We start from the raw sequence: 25,592 nt of genomic DNA, 5'->3' as shown, positions 1-25,592 counted from the left end.
TTCTTCTTACAATGTGCCACAGGCAGGACAGCTTTAACAAAGCCTGAGCTGTAATTCAGCTTGCTATCAGCAAGATATTTCAGGGTCTACATTTCTAAAGGAAAAGTCAAACAAATTTGCAAACTCAAATATAGAATTTATTCCTTACTTAACATCTGATTTAAGTTTTTAGATATGCAGCGAAGCACATTCAACCTTACCAACAAAGCCAAAGCACATAAACAACAGAGAAATGTAAAATACTCATAAGCCTTCCACCCTATGCAGATTTTAGGCTGTTCAACACCTGTGAATACGTATCACTCCTGCTTGGCCTGATGCAGTTGCCAACTGACACCCATGCAAAGCGTGCCCATCCTGTGCAGCCATACGTTATATCTGTACGTCTCCTGCAGCCTTGCTAAACAGCTTAGCTGGCAGCGAGATGCTCCAGACCAGAAAGGGAAGCAGTAGGTGTTGACTTCAAGACACAGGAAGCTCATTTTCATGCCTGAACCACCGGTCACAGGATGCTCGTTCACTTCTTTGCGGAAGGTTCAAAAATTCATTTCCAGCTGTAACCGTGCCTAAAACATTTTAACAGTGAAGGAAACGCCAGCCTGAAGGCAAACAGAGCCAGCTTCTCCCAAAGGTTCAACTCACATCTGTGGGGGGAGAACGACCACACCACAAACACCCCGAACCCAGGCACCACCCGGGGAATGGCTTGTGCAAGCACGCGGCTCAAGTGCGTCACCACTTCCTGTGCACCCACTAGCTGACCCGGCTGGGTGCCTGGGCCACGGACTCAGAGATGAGACAAATGAGCTTGCAATCAAGAAAAAGCAAATCTGAAATGAAAACATAAAGTAAGGAACAAAGGCATGGTACAAGAAAACTTGTGCCATACCCCGCAGCAACTGGTTTTTATGCAGCTGGCTGTGCGCAATGTATTCAGCTAGCATCTCTGTCACAAGAGGCTGTCAAGCAAATCTCCTAAGGAAGCTGCTGGGCTATGGCTCAGGCTGAGACCACACACGGTTACGCTTTAAAACCCCACTAGTCACCCCTACAAAAACAGAAGAAGGTCCCAGAAAGATTATAGACAAACTCTTGCCCCAGAAAGCTGAAACCAACAAAGAGAAGTTATTCTACGCTTGGTTGTCACCTCTGCTGTATTGTGATCTCATTGTCCTTTGGGTATTTAAAAAAATAAAAGAAAAAAAAGATGAGACCGTCTCTCATTTTCCTAAGCAGCATTAGGACTAAAAGTTTGACCTATGGAAATTTTTTTTCAGAAAATACAGAGAGATAGTCTTACCCATGCTCTGCCTTGCAGGACACAAACTGCACAATGACATCAGAAGTGAAATTCCAGCTACGTACAGGCAGAAGAGAAGCGTGTGCCAGTGACTGTTTGGGGCCCATGTGGGACTCCATCGTTACTGCTCTGTGCAGCAGGAAGCAGGACAGAAGAGGAAAGGCATGTTTTTGTGATTACTAATGAGCATGTATTACTCTTAGTGAAAACCACCTCAATAAAACTTTGGAGGAAGTGTTAGCCATCTCTGAAGTACTACTCTGCTGCTTGCAGGAAGCCAGCAGAAGCCCTGGGTATGCAGCTACAGCACACAACCATCTCTCAGTCTCACTTTTATGTCATTGTTTTTTTATTTTTGGTAACCAGCAAGGCTACCACACCCAAGCTCTTGGAGCTCCTGACATTTTGAGACATTATCAAAACTGAAAAGCTCCTGCTCCCGTTATTCATTTGCATTTTGATAAAAGGTAACTGGCAACCCCAGTCACTCCTAAGGCTTTGGAACATGTTCCACTAATTGTGTGCTAATAGCGAGACCTGTTCAGTTGTGCTGCACAGTCCCAAAGGAAGGCACGGCACTCTGCAGAGCTAACCCCAGACTATGCAAAACTACACGAGTCCTACATCAGGCAGCCTCAAGATGTACAAAAGCTCAGGTGGTGGATGCAGAGGTAGCTGAAGTAGAAAATTAGAGAAGAAAAAAAGAAAAAAAGAAAAAAGAAAAAAACCCAAAGCAGGTTTCTAGAGGAGCTGAGGTCTCCCCAGCTCTCATGCCAGTTGCGGCTGGCTGAGCTTTCTGTTCATTAAGGGTCGTGTGAACTTCCAGGCTAAGAGTAACAACTGAACAAGTCAACACTGTGACTCTCACTGGCTCGCCTTGCTGGATGTCACAGCCTGTGCCCTAACCCACAGTCCATGGTGCCCCAAACCTGCCACAGAATCCAAGAGCAGAGAGGGAGGCTGATGTGGACACCTAAGGCACAATCTGGCCTCATCACATGGCACATCCCCAGAAGAGGGCACAAGCCTTTCACTGCACAGGAGGCAGAAATCCCTCAGCCTTCCCACTCCATGTGGCTGCAAAAACAATGAACCGAGTCTAGCCACTGTCAAAAACCAGCTCTGAATGCAGCACACAAACGTAACTCATGAAGAAATGCGGCACAAACCACCTCCTCTAGAGAGCTCTCTCTCTCTTAAGCTTGCTAAGCGTGCTGCAGAAGAGTCTGACTTAGTAACTCTGCGTTTTAATCGGCATTATTCCATACTATATGGATACTTAACCTAAAGGACAAGATTTAAAAGAACACCCATAAAAACATTGATGTCTTACAGAAGCACATCTTAACCATAAGGCAAAATCTTCACTTGGGTTTGCCACAGTTGGTTCAATTCTACGTAAGGTTCATTTCCGGATTATTTAGTGCATTATTTTCTTGCCAGCATGTCCCAATTAATAAACCACCTTTTAAAGAATAATTGCATTGTGCACATGCACATACAGATACATCATGAATGTAAAATACCCGAAGCACACCACAGTGTGTGTATGTATAACCATACGCACGAGGGAAAAGCACAAGCAGCAGGCGAGAAGCCTTGTGCGGTGATGGTGATGCTGCCTGCAGTGGGCTGACCCCGGCTGGGGTCCAGGTGTCCCTTAAAGCCACTCTGTCACTGCCCCTCCTCAGCTGGGAAGGGGAGCGGAGATGTAAGGAAGGCTTATGGGTTGAGATAAGGACAGGGAGAGATCACTCAGCAGTTACCTTCACAGGCAAAACAGACTTAACACAGAATAAAATGCACCTAATCCATACCCAATCAAATCAGAGTAGGATAATGAGCAATTAAACCAATCTTAACACACCACCCCACAACCCTCCCTTCTTCCCTTGCCCAACTATGTTCCCCATGTCTCTCCCTCCTCCTCCCCAGCAGCACAGGGGGATGGAAATGGGGGTTGAGGTCAGTCCATTACACATTGTCTCTGCTGCTCCTTTCTCCTCAGGGGAGGGCTCCTCACACTCTGCCCCTGCTCCAGTGTGGGGTCCCACCCACAGGAGACAGTCCTCCATGAACTTCTCCAATTCGAGTCCTTTCCCACGGGGGTTCAGCTCTTCACCAACTACCCCAGTGTGGGTCCTTCCACAGGGTGCAGACCTTCAGGACCAGACTGCTCCAGCATGGTCCCCCACAGAGTCACAAGCACGCCCAGCAAACCTCCTCCAGCATGGGCCCCTCTCTCCACAGGCTGCAGGTCCTGCCAAGAGCTTGTTCCAGTGTGGGCTTCCCACTGGGTCACAGCATCCTTCATGTGTCTCCACCTGCTTCACTGTGGGGTCTACCATGGGCTGCAGGTGGAATCTCTGCTCCCCATCATCTTCCACAGGCTGCAGGGGTGCAGCCTTCCTCCCCATGGTCTTCTTCATGGGCTGCAGGGGAATCTCTGCTCCAGTGCCTGGAGCACCTCCTCCTCCACCCGCACTGACCTTGGTCTCTTTGAAGTCTCTCACCTCTTCTCACTCCTTTCTCTGGTGGCCAAAAGCTGCCGCTTGTGGTTTTATTTCTTCTTCAATATGTTATCAGAGAGCTGCCACCACCATCGCTGATGGACTTGGCCTTGGTCAGCATCAGGTGCATCCCTGAGCCGGCTGGTGTTGGCTCTGTTGGACCTGGGGGAAGCTTCCAGCAGCTTCTTGCAGAAGCCACCCCTGCAGCCAATCCCCCACTACCAAAATCCTGCCATGCAACCTCAAAATAGCGTCCATCCGAGATGTAAACAAGCTGTCTCACATAGATGACTGTAGGAATACCAGATGTCAAGGGATACATCAACAGAGAGATGTTAACTGGAGTCTCCATCACTCAGATGATTTCTGCTGTTCCCCCAATGAACTCTCACATACAAGGTGAAAGACAGGTATCTCCTCAGGCAGTACAGACCTGCTGACCTGTATTGTCATGGATTTATCCCTGCACAAAGCCAGACAACCTGCACACTTGCCTTCTCTGCCCAGGCTGTCATGTCCAGCATACACAGTGCCAAGGCAGGTTTGTCCTCCCTGGCTCCCAAGGCAGGGCAGCAGGCTGACAGTCTCCTCCTGAACCCACCGCAGACTGGCAGAGACACCAACGAGATCACACCCTCCTCATCCATAGAACTCAGCTGGGTTTGGCCAACCAGACCTGGCTCCTGTAGCCCCAGGCTGAGCTTCAGGTAAAGCAGCTGGAAGAATGGCAGCATAAAGCCACGCACCCGCAAGAGGAAGCCTGGGCTTAGTCATACCTTCCTGCAGGTAGACTTGCCTCACCAGGCCGTCTTCTGCCTTCTATTCTTGGGGGGAAAAGGGAACAGCACAGAGCACAAGCTGCACTCTGACCCTGTGCTCATCAGCTCTGAGTGTCTGAACGTCCTGTGTTTGGCTTCCAGCACTCCTCACTAATGATTAGAATACATCTGAACAGCCCCCCTACCACGTGACGAGCTCTCAACATACACACATCAGAATGTATGTGGTGATTGCAACAGAACCACTTGATATGTGCAAGCTGAGGTGTGATCACTGCGGTTCACCAGCTGCTCTTCATCAGTTGCTGGTGCTCGTCATATTCTTTAAAAAAAACAAAAATCCAGCCTGTTAATTTCACTGGCACTATGGCTGGGGGTGAAAAAAGGAAAAAGACCAACACACCCTCAAAAGCAAACAGAAAACCCCTCTGAACAAAAAGAGGGATTTTATGCAGACGTTTTGCATCATCTTCTGGTGGGTTTGGGGTTTTTTTTGAAAAACCTAATCCATTCTATCATCACTATTCTAAAAATAACTGTCCTGATAAACAGACAATCAAAGGAATCTGTTGTTAATCTGATACAGCCACAGTGAAAACAAAACAGCCGGGACCACGTTACTCTGGACCCAAGTTAAAACTCTTCTAGCTAGGGTTTCCTGAAGAGTCATCTGCTGTAACTACCCTCAGAACAACTCCCTCAGCCCTCAAAAGCAGTCACACCAATAGAGGCACAGGCTTTGTGTTTTTTTTAAAAAAAGTAATAATTTAAGATTAGTTTTCCATCAAGCAAGTCCTTCTGGGATGCAAGGCCCTGGCCCTGCATTGCCCAGTTAGCACGCTGTGTATCATGGAGCCCCACTCGAAACAAGGCAGTCTAACAACTAGAAGCTGAACTTAGACAAATCCCAGCAAGAAACACAAGGTGCAAGTCTTTACCTACTAAAGGACTTGCACTTTAACAGCTTACCTCTGGCTATGATGGATCCTCTTCTGTGAAACCTTTTAAATCAGGACTGGGAACCTTTCCAAAAGATACTATCTAGGTCAGGGACCAGTTATGAACTGCATCAAGCAGGAAATTATAATGACTGTCACACCCTTTGATGTAAAGCCAACCAATCAAACAAACCCAAACAGTGTACGAAAGTGATGTGAGGGATCTCTGGCCCAAGCCAGGAACGGGTTTGATAGCACTGGAGAGTAGCAAGTAAACCCCTTACCTTGTTTACATCCAAATATTCCATCTTTTGCACTTCTGCTGTCTCCTGTTCCTCACTGCTTCCTTCATCAATGTCACTGTCTTCATCCTGTGTGGAGTCTCTCTTCTGCTCTGCAGAGGAAGGCCTGATGCCCTTTTTGTCAGGTTCCACCTCCCCTGGATTCCCAGCCACGCTGGGCTTCTTCTGCTCGCCACTGTCTTCACTGGGGAACGTCTCCCCTGCCACACTGCACGACGGGCTGTCGATGCCACTGTCTCTGTTGGGAATTTTACCATTACTGCTCAGTTCTGCAGTTGAGTCTTTATCACCCAGCTCCCCAGAGGGCTCTTTGCTCACAGTACAGTCTTCATGGCTTTTGTTATCGCCTATGCTCAGCTCTTTGATTTTCATTATGTCTGTGCTGGATAGATCCGCGCTGCTTGGTAAGTCTGGCTCATTTTCATCTGGTTCACTCTTTTCATTTGTGGAAGAGCTGCTGGAAGCTGCCACATCACAGTCACATGAGCTTGGTTGTTTGGATGAGTCCAAGCCAGGTTCCATCTTCAGAGCTAAATTTAGCTGGTTTCTCTGAAGAACATGTACAGGTTGCCTGCAGATGAAGAGAAAGCCCCACAGTCATTCATTCACATTAACACTCAAGAGGTTTCAAAAGTGTTCCAAGAGAGAGAGGCTCCCGTTATCACTTGATTTGACTTGTATTTTTTGCACCCCCCCTGCAGCCCTAGGAGGCAGCATGTCCCATGTGCTGCAACAATATTCACCCAACAACGTCAATAAAAGCCCTAAGCTTACTGACATCATACCACCAGAATCATTTCACACTCCCCACATTGCCCTGAAGAACAGTTTGGTGTGAAGGTTTGGGGAGGGAGGAATTGTCTTTTTAAAAAACAGTACTTGGTTGTGGGTTTGTTTAAACAGGAAATTGCGTTCTTCTACAGAACAAAGCCTTTGGGGTAAGGTGTTCTCTGCCAAGAGGATGTTTTGAAGCACAAGGTAGAGACACCCTATCAGATTCACCCAGGTGATAAAGATACTGCATGGTGTGCTGTCTCCACCTCCTTCTACAAAAAAACCCCACTTTGCTCCATCAGGCAGATTTTGGTCTTCACAGAGAGTTCTCAAATGTTTCTAAAGTGAGCTGGTCTTACAGAAAAATACAAATAAATTCTCCTATTTAATGTCTACCTTTGAGGAATGGCTGTTCTCCATGACAGCATTTCACAGCATGTTGTGATTTAACTCTCCCCTGCTTTCAAGGAGCAATCTAACAGTATGTCTGATGCTCACTGATTCATAGACAGAAAACTCAATTCTTTTATATCACAATAATCAAGTTTCTATAATGCAAAAACCAATCCTGACATCAAGTCAGTTTACTGAGACCAGAGCCTGGGCTACTTGATTCTGGTAGAACACTTATTAAATTTAGCAGGTCTTAAGCATCTCAAGAACAACTGTACATTACACACTAAAAGGTGCTGAAATACACGTCTTTATTTAAAATAAATTAAAAAAACCCCACCAAATCCAAAAAAACCCCAAACCAATCTACCAACCACCACAGCAAAAACATCCTTGTGTAGTCAGTCAGGTTTTGCACTTCCAGTAGAAAACACTCAGCAAGAAGCGTCTACACTCAAATCACAACTGTTCTCTATTGCGATACTCTAAATTAGATATGCAGAGAAGGGAGGTTAGAGCAGATCTCACAAAGCCATATTTACCTAATACTTTCAAATTTCTCAATGAGTGTGTTGACTCCTGCTGATACTGGTATTTCTTCCTCTCCGGGCGCTAAGCTCCTTGATGACTTGGGATCAGCTGGCAAAGGCCGTGAAGGTGCAGGAGGAATTCTTTCCTGCCCAGGTTTGAGATGGACAGGCTTAGGAGGTACTAATAAAAGAGAGGGGAAAAAACGGGAGTGTAAATCTCCATCTTCTTTATCCTAAACCGGGAACAAAATCCAAGTGCTCAAAGCAGACCAAGGGATAGCCATTCTTTCAGCATCCTTCCCTAACTGCCCAGGTGTGGTCCCAGTGTATCTCTCACACCAACACAAGCTGCTGTATGCTACAGAAAAATGTCGAGCTTCTATTTTGTACTTCTCCAGCCATATCAGACGTGTTAACAAACTGAGCAGCTTGCAGAACTCTACCCGCTTCCTCGTTACCAAACAGGATGCACAGCTCACACGTTGCTTTTGCAAATGTGTTCATCATCTCAATCCTGCTAACAAGCTTCCCCTCCCACAGCGTCTGACAAACTCAGACGCTCTGTTTTACCTCCTATAGTGGGGGAAAAAAAAAAAAAAGGGGTGGGGGATAAAATCCAAAGGAAAACACCAAAAACCAATCCCACCATGGATTTCAGTGCCTTGCGTTTGCTTGGTAAGAACCACCACAAGCAGAACATAATGGCTTTTCTTCCTTCCATCCTCCCTCCCCCAGCTCTTCTGTGGTGCAGGCTTCATTAATTTCCTTCCTCTTTTGGTTCTACACTGAGTTATACATGATATAAATATAACACACGCTATAACAGCCTGTATGTTCTGCTTCAGGATTCACTAGGAGACAAAGGTACAAAGTTTAATACAGTATTAAAAAAAAAAACCCAAGTGCAACTTAAAAGCAATGTAATTTAAAAAAAAATTATTCATATCTTACAGTGATTGCAGAGTAAATGGGTTTGGAAATACACGAGCAGTAACCCATGGCAACAGGTTCGCATGCTCTTATAGTTTCATCCAGTGAAAGCAACCTCACATAGGCAGACCTGACACTGGGAGGAAGAAAATGAACTGCACCCTTCCTCCCAAAGCAGAGGGATGCTATTCGGAGCAGCGCTGCCAAGTATCCCCTCTGGTTTAGACAACCCAAAGAGATGGTATGTTACATGAGGAAACTCTAAATACATGTTGTATTAAACAACACTTTCAAGAACAATTTATCTCAAGCAGTTCCAATATAAAAATGGTCCATACGGCACATCAGCATAATGCAATGAATATTGTAATGGAGCTTTAATTAGCCATGTACCAAATGTAACTCCAGGGTTAATTTCTTTAGGGGGCTAAACAGAGGCATTTGCACCCAAACAGCCAATTTCCATTGTCCCCAAGCTGCTAAAAGCTTTGCATCTGATCTAAGCTCCTCATCAGCCCAGATTTCCTCCCTGCTCCTGTGGATGGGGAGATGCTGTTGTCCAAGGTCAGCGATGCGGGACTGGAACAAGTCTTTGAGCTCTGTGTACAGCTCAGGTTTTAAATGAACTCAGTAATGTAGGTATTTCAGCACCAAAGAATAAAACCCAATCTTCTAAGGATGCGAGTTTTGCCCAGCCTCCAGAAACATCTGGAACTCACATCTTAAAATAAAGCTGCTGTAGCTCAATTGTGAAAATGCCACTGCAAAACTAATGTTCACAGGAACAACAGGTAAGCAGGAAGAGAAAATCATCTGCCATATACTCGGGATGGTGGAGCTCTGTGTTTTGTTAACCAGGCTTTCACCTGCACGCTGCATGTTCAGTGAGAGCCTGGCCACGTTTCTCCTTGTAAAAACAAGAGAGAACAACCTAAAACAACAACAACGACAAGGTATTGATGCAACCATCAACCACCTGGCTCATCCGGGCAGAAAAGGAGAGCTCTGGGCTCGTTTCAGAGGGTGAGCAAGGCAGCAGGCAGACGGATGAGAACGTGCCCAGTCCCACTTGGGCCCCAGTTTCAGGCTGGTCCGTGGCACTCTAAAGCTCAAGTTTACTGCCAAAGCGCTTGTGCCAAAAGCAGTGGGGTCACTACTGTCCTGGTAGACATTTTGTGTCTTCTTTAGGACTCCACCTGACCCACCTATGAGAACAAACAAAGCGCTGGGCAGAAAGGGAACCCTTTTCTTAGCTCTAGAGTTTTATTTATGGAAACGATTTTGAGAAATGGAGAAATCGGCGTGGAAGAAAAGCCACTGACCCTACTGAGCACTGCTTGCAAAGCAAAACTTAAACCACACAAGATGTCTACTGCAGGACTGACAGGAAAAGCCTGCATTCAGACCCTGCAAGGAAGCAGCGCCATGTATCACAACACACAACTTCTCTGAACAGTGAATGAAAGATGTGCACACTAAACACAACCACCACCAGAATGCACTGTCAGCCTCGGACAAAAAATAGATGCTGTTTTCAGCAGGCATCCAGGATCCAGAGCAGAAGCCCAAGCAGGACTCCTGCCCATGCTTTGAGGCCATGTCTGTGAGCCCCAGCCCATGCAGGTGCCAGTGCTGCTCTTCTCTTGCTCCAGGTCTCAGCCATGAATAGGCACGACCTTGGGTGCAGCTTCCAGTGCCTGTCCTGCACACAGACTGGTGAACTGGTAGAGAAAAGGATGGCATTTCCACAGACCTTTGCCTCCTGAAGGTTTTATACAGTGGCCCACGGCTACTTGGAGGAAGCAGATTTCAAGACACAAAATCTTTGTTGCAGAAGGAACAAGTGAAATAACAAGAAGCAGAAGAGACAAAAGGCAAGGATATATACCTGGGAGAAGGGTCCAGCCCAGGCTTGGTGCTGGGTCTGTAGAACAGTGGGTGTAAGGACCTTCCCTCACTGTGCAACAAGCAACCCAACCTTTGCAAGCCCTTGTTTCAGGACCCCCTGACTCTGCCCATGAATTTCTCCCACAAGTGCCACCTTGATAGCAACGTAGAGTCAAGACACGTTTGGTAGTGACTGGGCAGAGGCGTTCCCATCCATCACCCCAGCGGCGCTGGGCCTGCTGGGGCTCACTGGGAAAGCTGTGGGCACCCAGTAATTGGAAATTCAAGCAGCACGAGTCACGCTTACAGATTTACTTACTTCAGGTAAGGTCCCTTTACAAGAAGAGACCTAAAAAGATACATGATGAAGCAGATTATGAAGGGTTATAGGATTATGAAGATTACACTGGGAAGTGAATACACTGGAAAAAAGAATAACTGGCCCAATGGCACAGCCTTGGGTTTTTTTGGGCATGGCCATCAAGAGTAAGCAGGGATGGTTTAAAGGAAAAATGTCAACTTCAATACAGTCTATTTAATAAAACCAACTTTATTATTATTATTACCTTGATAATGAGCCACTTCAAACTTAGAAGTCAATAAAGGTGAAGAGAAAAATAAATGTACCGTCTTCCCTTCCTTGAAAAGTATTGTATGTATTGCTCTCCACTGTTGTATGTAAGCCAATTGAAAGTAGTTTTATTACAAAGAAGTGAAATAATAAAATCATTATTTAATACTTATGACAAAGAAGTGTCTTTTAGGAAGATGACTGGCCCATCCATGATCAAGGCTTGTAACATTTGCTTGTAGCTTTGGCTACCCTGGCTCGGTCTGAGGCAGCATGAGGTGGTCCAAGTTTCAAGCAGCAGTGTCTCATGGGAATTTGCTTTGGGATTCCCATTTCCTCTTGGACTATTTTTACAGTGACATCAAGAAGCCCAACAAACTGAGTCGTGTCAAAAAAAGCATAACTAATCAAGAAAGGATGTTATCTTTGAGCATTCGTTTCAGCTCATTAACAAATTTTCATCCTTTCCGGGCAGTGACCAGCCAGTAAGATACACCGACTTCTGCGGTTCGGAGATGTAATGGGAGAGAGAGCTCGGGAGTGTGGGAGCAGCAGGGAGAAGTCGTTCCCATCTCAGTGATGGAAAGAGATTATATTCACCTACTTGGGTAACTTTTAAGCAGATTTGAATTGAGCTAAGTAGGCTCCCTCCAACTTTTCTGAAATACTCAAGACAAAAACCAGGCTGTGTCCCCAGGAGTTGGAAATCGATGCAATCATACAATGGCAAAGGACCTCCACCAGCTGAACTCATCCCATCTCTCACTGAACAGACACTTCCCCCACTGCTTTTTATTATTAGTATTAACAACACTTGGGGAAGACCCACTAATTAAACCTGGACAACCAAGACCTTAAGGTGAGAGCTCCATAAATGCACAGACCTCATGAAAGGTTTCAAGCATCAAGAAACATACACTAATTTAGCAAGATCTGCTTCCAGAATCAGAAAGCACAATGTTTGCTTTGCAGTTGTTTAAGGCTGAATGCATCTCAGATATTTGCTTCTGTAAAGGCATTTGCACGGAGGGGGTGGTGGTGAAGAGACTCGGTTTGAGCAACACACCCTTGAGGTGACCAAAATATCTTTCCTCGTTTTCTCACACAAGAGTGACTCTCTACCACGTGGTCCTATTAAAAAATATTTTGGTTTATGAACTGACAATCTTCTTTGGGCTTGCTGGCCTTGGTGCCAAACAGCTCCCAAATGATATGCTTTCCACACACACCAGCACCTTCTACATGCAGTATTTTCACTAGTTCTATAAAGCAGGAGGTGGTGGCAGTGGAAAGGGATGTCACAGAGACTATGTGTAAATACACTGATGGAGAAGCATGGAAATAAGTTACCTTGTTTTAAAAAATTTGCTACCGTCATTTTTAGCATTCAGAAGGTCTGGGGAAGAACCTGGCCTGGGGAGACCACCCAAACTGCCTGAAGAGCAGCAGGAGCACGTTTCTTTATCCCTCCTGTTCTACCCTACTTGAGGACTGCCACCCATGAGATTGAGTCTGGCAGGTCTGTGAGATCAGCCCACATGCCACCCCTGTGTACCACCAGTTTAGCTTCTATTTCTCTTTTTTAAAATACATTTGTTCCATTTGGCATTTCCTGTTGCTCTGCACAGCTCTCACAGTAAATGGGAAACAGACTGGGTTTAACAATGCGCTATTCTTACCTGTAGCTTTAAAAACAAAAATTAATGGAGAATGAAAACAATATTGCTAAATTAAACTTACACTTCACAGCTGCATAAGGTACAACAACAGTACAGGAAACACAGACTGACAAGTTCATTAATTTGTTGTTCCTGAATCAATTTCTTCTTGACGGCTTCCCTAAGACACCATGGGAAAAATGAAGGTAATAAACCCACAGCAGCTGTACTCAAACCTTAGAACACAAAAGTAACTGTTTTGCTGTGACCTAAAATTCAAACAATTCATTTAAAAACATTACACTTCCCGTGCGATAGAAGCTGATACAGTTCCGAGAAGGACACGGCCACTTGCCTTGGGGTTTCTGCAGAGGATGCATTTTGGCCAGTGGAGTTTTGGTTTTGGGCTTCCTTCCAGTTTGATGGATACATTGTGCCGGGGTGATGTGCTGCAGCTCCCCACACGCTTCCAATGCCGGATTTGAGTCAATGTGACATTTGATTTGAAAAGGAGAACAAGGGCAACCTGAGGGGAGGAAGAGGGAAGGAAAAGTCAATATTTATTTCATTCTATTAATCCTGAAGAACATTTGTGCTACTTTTAGAAGCGCATCACTCATCCAAGCTCCTGAGGAAAGGGAGGGATGGAAGAGGGGTGAGCCATTCACTCTCCAGTTATTACAACCAATACAGCCAGCCTTAATAATCATGTCAAGCTGACTGATAAGACAGGTGGAATTTCACTAATCCTATTCTTAATTACTCAATTACTACAGACACCCAAACCAAAAGAGTAAATACAAAAGATAAAAACCCTTTCAAAAGAATTTCTCCAAACAGAGTGCCCCAGCATTATTTGCTAAAATACACCAAAGTTATGGTGAATGAGAAACGTGTCCTCTGTGTGTGTGTGTGAGGATGGGAATGGCAGAAGATTTAATAATTCAAACTGCATTTTGCTGCTATTTATTCTCCCTCCTTACATAAAATATTAACATTCCTTCAAAAGGCTCTGGTCTGGGAGATGCCATTAAGATATGATCCAGTGGGAAAACAGAGAAAGAAGTGATTAATGTTTGTGTTTGTCTTTTAATTTAACATTCTTGATTCACTTCCATGGGCACTGTGGAAATAAACCCATATATCCAGTTTCAGACAGCAGATGCTGTGTTTTTGGATTTGGGGGGGGGAGTGTAGTTGTGGCAAGCCTGCAGCTCCATGAAATCCTCCTGCCAGCTTTCCCAGTGTATTGTAAGAAGGTTAAAAAAAAAGTTTAAAAAGGTCTGTGGTTTAAAATTGCTGCATATGAACACATGAATATATAGGCTTCCGCAGCACTGAGGAATGGAAAATGTATCAAATGTAGACATTTGAATGCTAATCCATGAAAAAAAGAATAAAAAGGCAAAGAAAACATGACAAACATTCTTTCCATATCCTCCTTTTACAGTGGACGAGCTGAAGTTATCAGCATCTTGCTGGCATGTGAAGCAACCTGCATCATGCAGAAGGATTCCTCTAAACATGAAAAATCAGCCTGTGCCTTGCTGGGATGTGCTCAGGAGCACAGCATTAGCTCCATGAATGCAACCAGCTCCTGCCCAGATTTATATTAAGATCAAAAAACTGAAATGACAAGCACCTCCATCCACATCAACTAAATTATCCTGGGTTTATACTAATGGTATTAAATCAGGATGTGACCATCGAATAAGGACTTGGAAATCTGAGCTGTACAGACGGCTGGGGAAGATGAGCAGAGAGCTGCCCTCGAAACACAGACACTGTGCAGCAAAGGAGATTTTTTTCTTAAAATAAGCATAAAATATTAAAGTGAATTTTGCTGACAAAAATAGATTCAGATGTCACAAATCTATTTACTGATCTCTGACACCCAAATATACAACCCCTGAATTCCTTGGCACGGCTGCCAGTTGTTGCTGTTGAGGCTTCATTAGCATTTCTACCATAAAATCTGCTTTTCAGCGGATTTCAGACCTGCTATTAAAACATCCTTCTAGCTGAAGTCAGGAATTTATAAGCACTCCTTTCTACTCAAATATAATTTCACTTATCAGGAAAATGCAGTGAAAGTAGAGTAGATTATTAGAGCAGATTAATAGATTATTACAAGCACATCATCGCAGATGCCTCAGCTCTGGGTAGTGAGAGCTGCCTGTGACAGCAATGGCAATGCGTGGTGGGATGGCTTCTTAGGGACAGGACTAGGACTTCTTCCCAATTAAGAGCAGCTCAGCACAGCAAGAAATTAAAACAGTGCACAAAGAAAAAGCTCAAACTCAAGGAAATAAAGAGGGCAGCATGCAGAAGACAGCCTTTCAGCAGGTATTCACCAATGCCAGCAACTAAAAGGCAACCCAGCAGTGGGGTATTTTCCTAAAAATTACTTTAATGATCCAACTGTCAACAGACAAACCTCTGTACCTACGAGAGGAAACACCTCTCACCACACTCTATCACTTAACCATCCAAGCGTGGCACCAGCCTTTTCTCTGGTGAGCGCAGAAGCCTGCGGGAGATGCCGGAGGTGACCACCATCCTCTGCAGCCACTGAGGGAGGCGATCACAGTGCCAGTACTGCATCCCTGAGTATCCGCAGTTGGGCATCCCCAGCTACCCCTGTACCACCCTGGGGTAAGGCACCAGCTGTCCAAAGCACCCCCTGCTCCTCTTCACCCTGTCCTGTAAAGCTGCAAAGGGAACTAAACCCCAATTCCTTTTTCTTTCCTACAGCAACTCATCGTGGGGAAAGAGGGTCCGACAACCTCCCTCTCTCACCATTAAAAACAAGGGCTAGTGGTTACTGACTTGATTTCAAGTGCTGGGCACCACCATGCATGTCTTCTACGTCCGGGCTAAGGGCTCTTACGACCTGCTTGCGTTACTGAGAAGTAACGTGCTTTGATCGTCCTGTTACAAATCCACAACACGAATTTTTCTCTCCTGATGATGATCCCCTCAAACAACCAAGGCACAAGATCCTCCACCGCAAATTACTCAACAATAAAGAGATCTTGCCTGAAACAAGCTCTGAACTTGGCTTTGAACACTCCAGGCTTTGTGCATCTGCAGAGTAAATGCTTACTGAAGCCTTACACTACTTGCCACTAAAAAAGTAAGAAAAACAAAAATCCATTATCCTCTAAATATACATTTTATCTCGTCTTGTGTATCACATACATAGGTTGTTGCTGGAAATATATTCGCCTGCCACTGACACTTTACTCACGTGTTTACAGATGGTACAACTGGAGAGCAAGTGGGCATAAAGCAGAAAATGAAATCGATCAGTAGATGGAAGGAAGAGGAACTTGGAAAAGCCACAAGTGCCTTAAACACCAAATGTGGTGCTGGCGCTAAATCAAGAAAAATATGCATGGGTAAAACCACAGAAGTGGCTTTCATTCTTTTTCATTTAATTTAAGTCAAGACGGTTCTCTCTACTCATCTCTGATGTGGTCCCTAAGGGTTGCTTTTTGCACACAAGACAAAAATCCACTTTCCTTACATATTTTTTCAAGTGCTATAAAGTGACCTGTGAAAACAGTATTTACTGGATTATTTCACATGGAATTCTCTGAAAGAAGACCCACTGTCTGCTGAGCACATTCCAGTGGCTCCTGGGAATGGAAAATCAGAGGGATTAAAACAACTAAGACCTGGGCACAGCCCAGGTACACACCCCACCCCTGCCCAGTATATACACAGTTCTGCCAGATGCTTGCAGAGGTGGGACTGCATCCCTCACCATTCACCCCCAAAACGTACAGGGCCTGGTGTGGACAGCACCTCCTCTTGGCCCATCGGTCCAGTGTTGGATCAAAAAAACCCTCCGGAGCCTGGATTAGTTGTACCAGCTATGGAGGATGCTGGTACGTGCAAGTTGACAGAAACCAGTGATTTGGGTCAAAACCTTATAAGCTACTCCTTGCCTAGCCATCTTCACAGACACCTCAGCAGGCACTCGGCTCTTCCCAAGTTTGGCTATGAACAAGCCTGGGCCATTTGCAGTGCCTCTTACCTCCACTCGCAGGTTTGCACTATGCCCAGGTGAAGCATCCCTGTATTTTCAGCTGAAACATCCACCCAGGCACTGCCTCACACTGCCACTGATGGTGAAGTTCTCTCTCTTCATCCCTCCGTCCTTTGGTGAAGTTCTCTCTCTTAATCCCTCCCTCCTTCGTCCAAGCCTTCCAAGGAGAAGCTGCTCTTAAGGCAGAAACCTACAGCTAGAAAGCAACGGGCTTCCAGGGCAGAGCTATTGTACATATCCAAATAAAATAAAACCCTGCTCAGAGGAACTCAGCCACGAATTAAAAGGTGCTGATTGTGTCTTCCTTGTGTCAGCAGGAACCTGGCAAGTGGCAGAATATTCTGCCCTTTGTTCTCAGGATGCGTTACGACCCAGATGGGCCAGTACTTCTTTGAAGAAGCTGCACAACTCCTTTCCTTGCTGGAAAACCCAGTGCTAGTTTTCTTACCTGCAGTGCACTGCCATGAAATGTACCTCACAATGCCAGCTCTCGTAAGGGCACAATGTTATTCCACTGGTTACAGACACCACCGTCCTCAGTGGTCCCCAACTTAGAGCCCAGAGCCCGTGCTGACCAAAGCCCTTCCCGCCTTGCCACCAGGCATACTTGCCACTTCCCTCTCACACTGCTTCATTAGCTCCAGTATTTTCCTCAAACCCACCTAAGAACTCACCTCCTCCTTCTCCTGCCCGCAGCCCCGAAGACCCCTAAGCAGGGGTGTCAAGCCACATGCACTGGGGCTGTATGCACGCTTGTCACCAAACCACCCCAGTCACCCTGACAGCAGTTATTCCACATTTTTCCCTTTTTTCTGGCATTCCAGAATGCCAACTTCAGTACACAGAGCGACAGCAAAGTTACTACTACAAATTTTCAGAAGGAATCAAGAAAACATCGCGTTAGGAAAGGAAGGGAGCATCCGGCACGGGCTGCAATTCCGTATCGCGAGGGATGTGCGTCACTTACTTGTGTTTGAGCAGAGCGCCCCACATTTCTCCTTATCTACTCAAGCTAGAAGACAACAACAACAAAAAAAATGGGAGCCCAGCTCCTGCTGCTGGATTTCATAGCTTGAAATCGCCGTGCTCACAGCACTGAGCTCTCCCATCCCACTTCCTACTGCCACTGCGGTGAGCTGACTCAAGAGCAGAAACGTGGCAAACGCGAGCGAGGAGCTTCGCTAAGCACAAGTCACAGGAGATTCCCGCGAGTCTGCAGAAAAAGGCTCCTTGGTTTTAAGTTTCAGATGCATCTGAAACAATACAGAGCGTGCGGGTGGCTTAAGAGCCTGAATCTTTCTAAAGCAGAGAAGAGGAGCAAGCTCGATCCCTTTAAAAAGCTTCCTGCTCAGATACAGTTCACCATTAGCACGAGAGAGGTCAGCAACAGCAGTGACATGTCAGGGAAACAAAAAAATACCCTGGTTCTCAGTGCTTAAACCTTCAGACCACCCTGGGAAATGAAGAGCCCACAAGCAATTGCCTTAAAAGCTTGGGCTGGGGTGTCCAAAGAACTTTCTGAAGGGAAAGGCACTGCGTCTGCTACAAAACAGCCTGCAGAAGTGGCAATAAATGTAATGTTGTGGGCATAGAATGGAGACAGTGTCCTTACAAGAAAAACACAGAGTCTGCAAACCATGCCAAGCCCTTTAGTCTGAGGAGAGCTGTGAGAAATTGGGTAAATTTGGTTTAACACATTTAAAACAACACAGAAATACATTCAGGGGGGGAAAAAAAGAGCATTTGACACCACTAGAACCAAATAGCTAAAATAATTTTCTGTAGAGGTAAAGCACAAGAAGTAACTTCCCCAGACCTGTACTGCTGGGATTTGGGACTTGATGCACTTTTATTCTCTTCTGACTACTTTTAAATGCCACAGGTGAGGACGTACCTTTAACAGACATTTCTGTAGTGTCCTGGGGGTCAAAACTTACAGGTTTCAGCTCTGACTGCTTCAGTTCTCTAAACCGGCCACAAAGCCGCCCTGCTGAGCATCGCTGTGAGCTCCCGGGTGGGAGCCGCACCGCAGGGTGCCGCTGGAGTGCCCCAAAGGAACACGGCTCGATGGAGTTACAGGTGGTGGTCCGACCGCGATTCCCCCACTGCCCTTAGAGGGAGCTGAGATTTCACTGTCGATTTACAACTCTGTTTAAAGCCTCCCCTTTTTTACAAGCTCATTTCAGTGCAATCTCTGTATCTCTCATTACAATCTTGTTTTTATTGCCCCATCCAGAACAGCATTTAACCAGGTGCCTGGGCAATGCCAATCGAACCCTCCTTTGCCTCTGGGACATTTCACATGCAGCCAGAGATTACCCCACGACATAATTACACAATTTTAATGATTCTTTTAATCTAATTTAATTTCATTTAAAGAACTGGCTTTTCAACAGTCCTACACCAGCCCTTTGCTCCCAGCATTAAGTCACACTTCTTTTCCCACTCCCCGCTGCCCAGACAGGATACTACAACACATCTTCTACTCTGCTTTGAAATTAAAAGCACCTCACGCCCCAGATCCACGTTTGTCCAGCAAGAAACACTGCTGGTGGTGTCAGCTACATGCTGGAGGCAGGACCTGGGGCATCAGCACAGGCTGCTTCCAGGACTGGCTTCTCCCTTAGTCGCGGTTAGCTGACAAACCTCATTAAAAATTGGTCCAAAAAGTGATTCTGAAGCATACGCTCTCCATTTATAACTATGCATATGATTTATACAGATTTATAGAAACGGACAAGAGTCAGGAGAAGATCTCTGACAGGAATGAGGAGCTGCACATCTAATTCCACATTGCAGCACTACTCAACATAGTTGTGTAAACCGAATTTGTACCCAGACCTTTATACTTACTATGTGACATGGTAAAGAAAAGGCAGGAACACAAGCATGCCTTAGAAATCCTGCTGCTAGGAGGTCATTATGCGCAACCCTGTCCTGGGGCAAGGGGAAAGAAAACCAAAAACAGAGAAGAATTCCCAAGCAGGCAATCATGTCTACTTTTTGGTTTTGGTCACCAAAGCATCCACAGGCAACAACACAGAGCAGGGACTCTTCAAAAGACTGTTTGGATATTCCACATTTCTCCCAAAGTGGTAATGATGGTATCTGCTGAGATGTAACATGGGATCAACTCAACTTGATACCCCAAAATTTAAACTACTTTCTCCAGGCAAAGGGGAAGAATTTAGCACTAACTGTATGGAAGATCATTTTGCCCCAGCAAAAAAAAAAAAAGTTCTATTTATTATTTTCTAACAGGCTGCCAAGCCAGTTCTTGCCAAAAGCAAAGCAAAGGAAAAAAAACAGCAACTGAAAGGCAGCAAGGACCAGCTCCTGACCCTGGCAGTCCATGGGGGCTGTAGGAGTGGAAGGAGCAACCAAAAAAACCATATTGAGAGCAATCTTAAACAGAATGAAAACACGCTCACTTACAAGGAAAATGAGGAAGAAACCAAAGCAAGAGCAGCACAGGTCCCCAGCACAGGGTCAGGGCTGACAGGGAGGCCCAGTAAAGCCCAAAACAAAAATATTTTCTTTTCCTGTATGAAACCGGATGCGGTACTGCAGTCAGGCTGCGCTCACCTTCACCTCCGGAGGTGATCAGCGTCACCAACAAATGCATCGCTGTATCTGTAAACCAAAGCCAGCCCTGTGCTGCCACCCACACCGACACCGAGGACACAACCCCGACCTGCCTCAGCCACAAGTCAGCCCCAAACGTGGGGCTCATGCAGAACCCTCTCTGCAGAGACACCCAACTCTCCCAGTACGGGGCCACGGGGAAGCACTGCCTCACTGCGCACCACCACTGCTTCAGCTGGATGCAGGTCTGGAGAGTGGAAAACTCCACAGGTAATTATCTCTTGGCTAATAAACTTTTAGGTCAATTTAGAGTGGATGAGTATTTTCAGGGTTTGGGCTTTTTTCCAGCAGACACACATGTTCTCTCTTGTGGCTTAATTCAAACATTTTACTTTCTAGCTCCAATTTCTGTTCCTGCATCCACAGTGGTGCTGTCAGAGCTACAAAAATGAACTACAGAGTCACGGACCTGTAACCTCCTCAGTGCAACAGCATCTCAGAATTCGGATGCACCTTACCGGATCTGGCCCCAGGCTTTGGCAGTAATTTCAAGCCTCAAGTGACATGCATAAAAGGGATGTGGGAAATAGATTTTTCAATTTAAAAAAAAAAAACAACCACATTAAATTGCTGACTTTAGCACTAACAGAGTATTCACAGGTAAGTTGTGTCTTGAATTTAACTACAGTTTTCTCAAACCTTACATTCAGTCTGCTTTTCATACAGGCATACAGACAGCAAGCACTGGGTGACACCAAACATCAAATGTCCGTAAGTGGAAGGCAGATTTAGGAACTTTTATGATTTAAAGTAAAATGGACAGGCTAGAAAAAAACTTGCTCTTTTGCAGGAAGCATTTACCTGTCGCTTCCCCCCAAGTGGCATCACTGAATCACTCTAGGCTAAACTAAGTAGTACAGTAACTTTCTGTGACAAGATGATCGAAGGTAGAAGGAAAAAACCCCTAAGACTCTTCCATCTAGTTAGGAAAGCGGGTTAAATGGTGTATGAAGATTGTGGTGCGAAGGATGAACGTAAAGGGGAAGCAGCCTGGGGCAAACATTACCCAGCCTGACACCACAGGTGACAAAAGCCCTGTCAGTACCACACACACAGGGCATCAAGAGATGTGGCCATCAAGCCAGGATGTCAGGCAGCGTTCCCCCGCAACGGAAAGGTAGGTAAGAGCAAAGCAGCCAGACTCATCTCTCCGGTCCACACATGTCTTGTCTTATTTTTGCATTCTGAAGTACAAAGGGAGTTGTTTAACTTCAGCACTAGATTTCATACTTCATTCCTGCACCACACAAGGTCCAGATAGCAAAAGTCCAGCTTAAGTTGTTACAGGTGCCAATTAGTAGGAGGGAGGGCAAACTCGATCGCCATTCACATAGTTCATCAGAATTCCCATGAAAACCAGGATTTTTATGAATCCATGGATTCATAAACTTTGTTTAGCTTTATTGTAAAAAGATTCACTGAAGGCTGAAGATGATGCTCCTTAATCCCTCAGTTATTCCCAATTCCTTAATGACAAAAATATTTAGCAGTATAACACTTTATTGGGCAGACAGCGTGCCTGAAGAAAAAGATTAAGGTAAGCACTTGACACAGACTAGAAAACTCTATTCTGCAGTCTTATTGTCAAACAAGTGTTGCTCACCATGTTTTTCCATACTTCTCATTCGGGCATGGTGACCAGAGGAAGGGGCACAGTGACCAGAGGGGCACTTCCGACTTACCAGCTGTCCCCGACATACCACCACCACCACCACCACCATGTCCTGCAGTTCTTCAACCCATCACTCTCTTCCTCTTTCAAGTTCAAACTGGCTTTTATTATCCCAGGTTTTTATTATCACTGTTCAGCTCTGCCCTCCAGATTTCAAGGGGGCATTGCTGGCACAGTGTAAGGATGCTCATCTAGGGGCCATGCCGGCCCCCAGAAGGGAGTATCAGACAAAACCATCATTGATTCCTGCATGAAGTGTCCTCAGACCCCAGCTGAGAGGCCGCCGAGGGCAAAGCACAGCACGCAACTGCAACTATAATACATCTGCACTGTGATTTCCCAAGTTAAAGCCATGACTGTGTCTATCTGACAACCTCAGAGCTGCAGCAGGTGCCTCTCCTTGAGAGGATGCGCACGCTGGACCCTCACAGAGGGGATGCAGGCAGAGTCGCTACTCAGGGTCCTGAGACTTTCCTCAGACAGAGCTTACTTCATATCCCCCACAACCCCTCCTTCTTTTCCTTTGACGGGTAACAGGTTTTTCATTATGATGAAAGAGTCCTAATTTATAATTACACTGATTATGCAAATCAAAGAACATATTTCAAGCTAATAACAGTCCCGGGACTTCACATCTGTACTGCTTTACCACAGGAATCCTAACACCAGAGCAATCCATTACCATAAAAAAGTGGGTTTTATACTGGTCAGGCACAAACAATCCCAGTCAAAGCCATCCCAATTTGCTCCTGTCAGAGTACCAGCACTGGCGTCACGCTGTCCTGGGGATCCTCTCTCTCCCATGAACAAGAAGATGGAAGATCTGTAATTCCCAGAACTGTTGGGAAGGGAGGAGAGAAAAGGAGAGGGAAAGCCAAAAGAGACAGGGAAACAGACACTGCCCAACTTCCAGTGGCTGGAAAGGCTGCTGCACACGCAGGTGAGCAGCAGCCACAGCCAGGCCCTGTACGCAGGAATCCAGCCATCATTTCAAACTGTGTCACAAGAAAAGGCTTCTCATCTTCATCTCTCCTTTTACTAGAAGCTTATTAGGCTTTTTTGCTAGTGACAGAAGCAACACACAGGACTGTCACACACTGCTCAGGTGATGTACTTGGGAGTTGTCTTAATGGCACCCACTGCAACGAGTAAACTCTCACGTAACCAATAAGGAGAGGAAAAATTATCCTTCGCTTAGGCTGTAATGACAATACAATGCATCTGCAACACTGCCCCAAACAACTGGCTTTGTTTTTCAATCTTGGATTGTTTTATTAGCTTCAGTAAAGCAATAATTAGTCTCTGCTCATTTAAAAGTCCATTTAGGTACTAAAAAAAGGTAGGTAAGGCTGAGCTCAGATTTCTCCTGCGGAGCTGAGCTCTGCAGGGGAGGACCAGCTTTTTTTTTTCCTGTGTCGTTACCTCAGCACACTGTACCGTAGAATTAAGAAGATACAACTTCATGATTGAAAAGCATAATGAGCATTTTTATGCTGGTACACTATCTTGGCAGCAGAGCTCACATTGCCAAATACAGAATGAACTCAGAACAGTGCTTTTCCAGCAGTTCCCAGTAATCACTGAAGGAGAGCGGAGAGTAAGTAACTCCCTACCTGAAGTTTACTGCGTTACAGTAAATGACTGAGCCACCACGTCACTGAGGTTGGAAGGGGATTCTGGAGATGGTCACGTGGAACAGGTTGCTCAGGACCTGGTTTAACTGCCTCCAAGGACAGACACATGCATAATGGTATGACATCTCTAACAACAAAGGAACTTTTGTTTTCCTTCTTTGATACAAATGCAATGAAAGAACAATTGATTTTGTTCTTTCTCAATAAAGCAGCACTTCATTGAGAAAAGGAGTCAGAAGAAAACAGTGATGACACCAAGCTGAGTTGTGGGTTGACATGCCAGAGGGACGGGATGTCATCCAGAGGGACCTGAACAAGCTGGAGAGGTTGGCCCATGTAAACCTCTTGAAGTTCAACAAGGACAAGTGCAAGGTCCTGCATTTTGGGTGGGACAATCTTCGCCACCAACACAGGCTGGGGATGTGATAGAGAGCAGCCCTTTGAGTACTGATGGATGAAAAGCAGGACATGAGCCAACAACAGGCACTAACACCTCCCTAGCCTAGATCAATGGTTCTTTGCTCGGTGATCCCACAGTCTCCAAGGGGTAAAGCGACAGCACGAAAAAGAACCCAGAGGGATTAAAGGTGTTCCACAGAAACAACACACAGGTAAGTAAAAGGCAAGAGACACAAAACCACTGAACCAGCTCCAGTATTTGGGATCTCAGAGTGGACACAGGACACTATAAAGCATCCCTTTTATCTACCTCAGCCTGGCAAGCTCCGAATACAGTAACACCAGCATAGAAGCCTGTAACACTGACTCCAGGAAAAAAAGCCACAGTAAAAGAAACCGTTACTAGTTTTCCCAACAAAACTTCAGTTAGTTTATTGTATCTGTAGCCACCATTTCATCTCTCCTGTTCTCTATAAACACACTTTCATCAAATCAGTAACTACAAGATGTGAAAACAAGGACATTTTGTAAGCATCTAGGTGATTATTTGGGGCAACGGTTATAAATCACGAGCAATAAAATCCTTGTGCCTGACTGCTCGGTCTTCATTCTAAAGGAAAAAACATAGTAGACTTCATCTTAAAATCGCATTACAATTCTGCTAGTAATGATTTTAAAGAAATTTTGAAGAAATATGAAGCACAAGATGGACATAAAGAGGTAACATTTACAGAATCAGATCATTAATCCCAAATCCATATTCCAATTAATACCTTGATGATAGCATACATTCTCTATTTCAATCCTGAAATAAACTAACAGAGAGCATGGTCTATCATTCCATGAAGTGTAACTGGCAACTAGCATTTTCAAACATAAATGTATAGCTAATGAGGGTAACTATAAAGCATGTTACTTGCACAGCACATAGCTGAATAATTGTGTTTAAAATTATATCGCATAAAATAGCACATACTGTATGGCAGTAACTGTTTCCATAATTAAAGGTTTTTGTTAAATTTAGGCATCGTTATTCCATATTGTCCTTTTACAGATGGGGGATATTCAATGCATGCAATGTATGCTTGCTGACAAAACTGCATTATTAAGGAGGATGGATGACTGGAGATGATGGAGAGATTTAAAAAATGAAAGTGATTACAGAAATTGAGAAGCTATTAGTAAAAATCTAGAGAATTTTCACTGCAGAAGAAAAACAGTTAAAAATATTAATTTTACGATATTATTTCAGATAATGAATGACTCCTGTAACGAACTTAAAATTCAGAGCTCTTTCAGTCATTGACAGTGTAAACAGGATTTGTTTATCCCATCACAATTTTATCAGTTCCCTAGTACGGGTTATGGGTAGGTGATTTTAGACTTGGTCTGACTTCTTTCACACCTACTATTGCTTATTGGCTTCAGCTAGCCTTACCTGCTGCAAATGCCACAATGCATGGTGAATGAGGGACCTTTTAGAGCAGCATCTTTACACATCAAGTGAGGACCTGAGGTAGCATCAATCAATCGACAATAAAATAACACACTTTCTGCTTCCTGGCAGCAGGCTGCTCGGTGTCAGCAAACACCGTGAGCCCTCTAAAGCCCTTCCA

At 45.1% G+C, this 25,592-nt stretch overlaps 1 protein-coding gene across 1 annotated transcript in view; it reads right to left on the bottom strand.

The window, feature by feature from the left end:
- FGD3 (FYVE, RhoGEF and PH domain containing 3) overlaps window positions 1-25,592 on the bottom strand; it is a gene marked incomplete at its 5' end in the record, with an annotated part of 102,244 nt that overhangs the window by 34,831 nt on the left and 41,821 nt on the right. Inside the window, 3 exons of the mRNA XM_084269711.1 lie at window positions 5,812-6,400; window positions 7,539-7,707; window positions 12,928-13,098. Coding sequence (XP_084125837.1) covers window positions 5,812-6,400; window positions 7,539-7,707; window positions 12,928-13,098 — 929 coding nt within the window. The remainder of the gene's footprint in view (window positions 1-5,811; window positions 6,401-7,538; window positions 7,708-12,927; window positions 13,099-25,592) is intronic.

This window comes from Gallinula chloropus (genome assembly GCF_964237585.1).
Source record: "Gallinula chloropus genome assembly, chromosome: 12".
Classification (NCBI taxonomy): Eukaryota; Metazoa; Chordata; class Aves; order Gruiformes; family Rallidae; genus Gallinula; species Gallinula chloropus.
The sequence above is the reverse complement of the archived record's forward strand: the minus strand, read 5'-3'. Positions and strand labels throughout refer to the sequence as shown.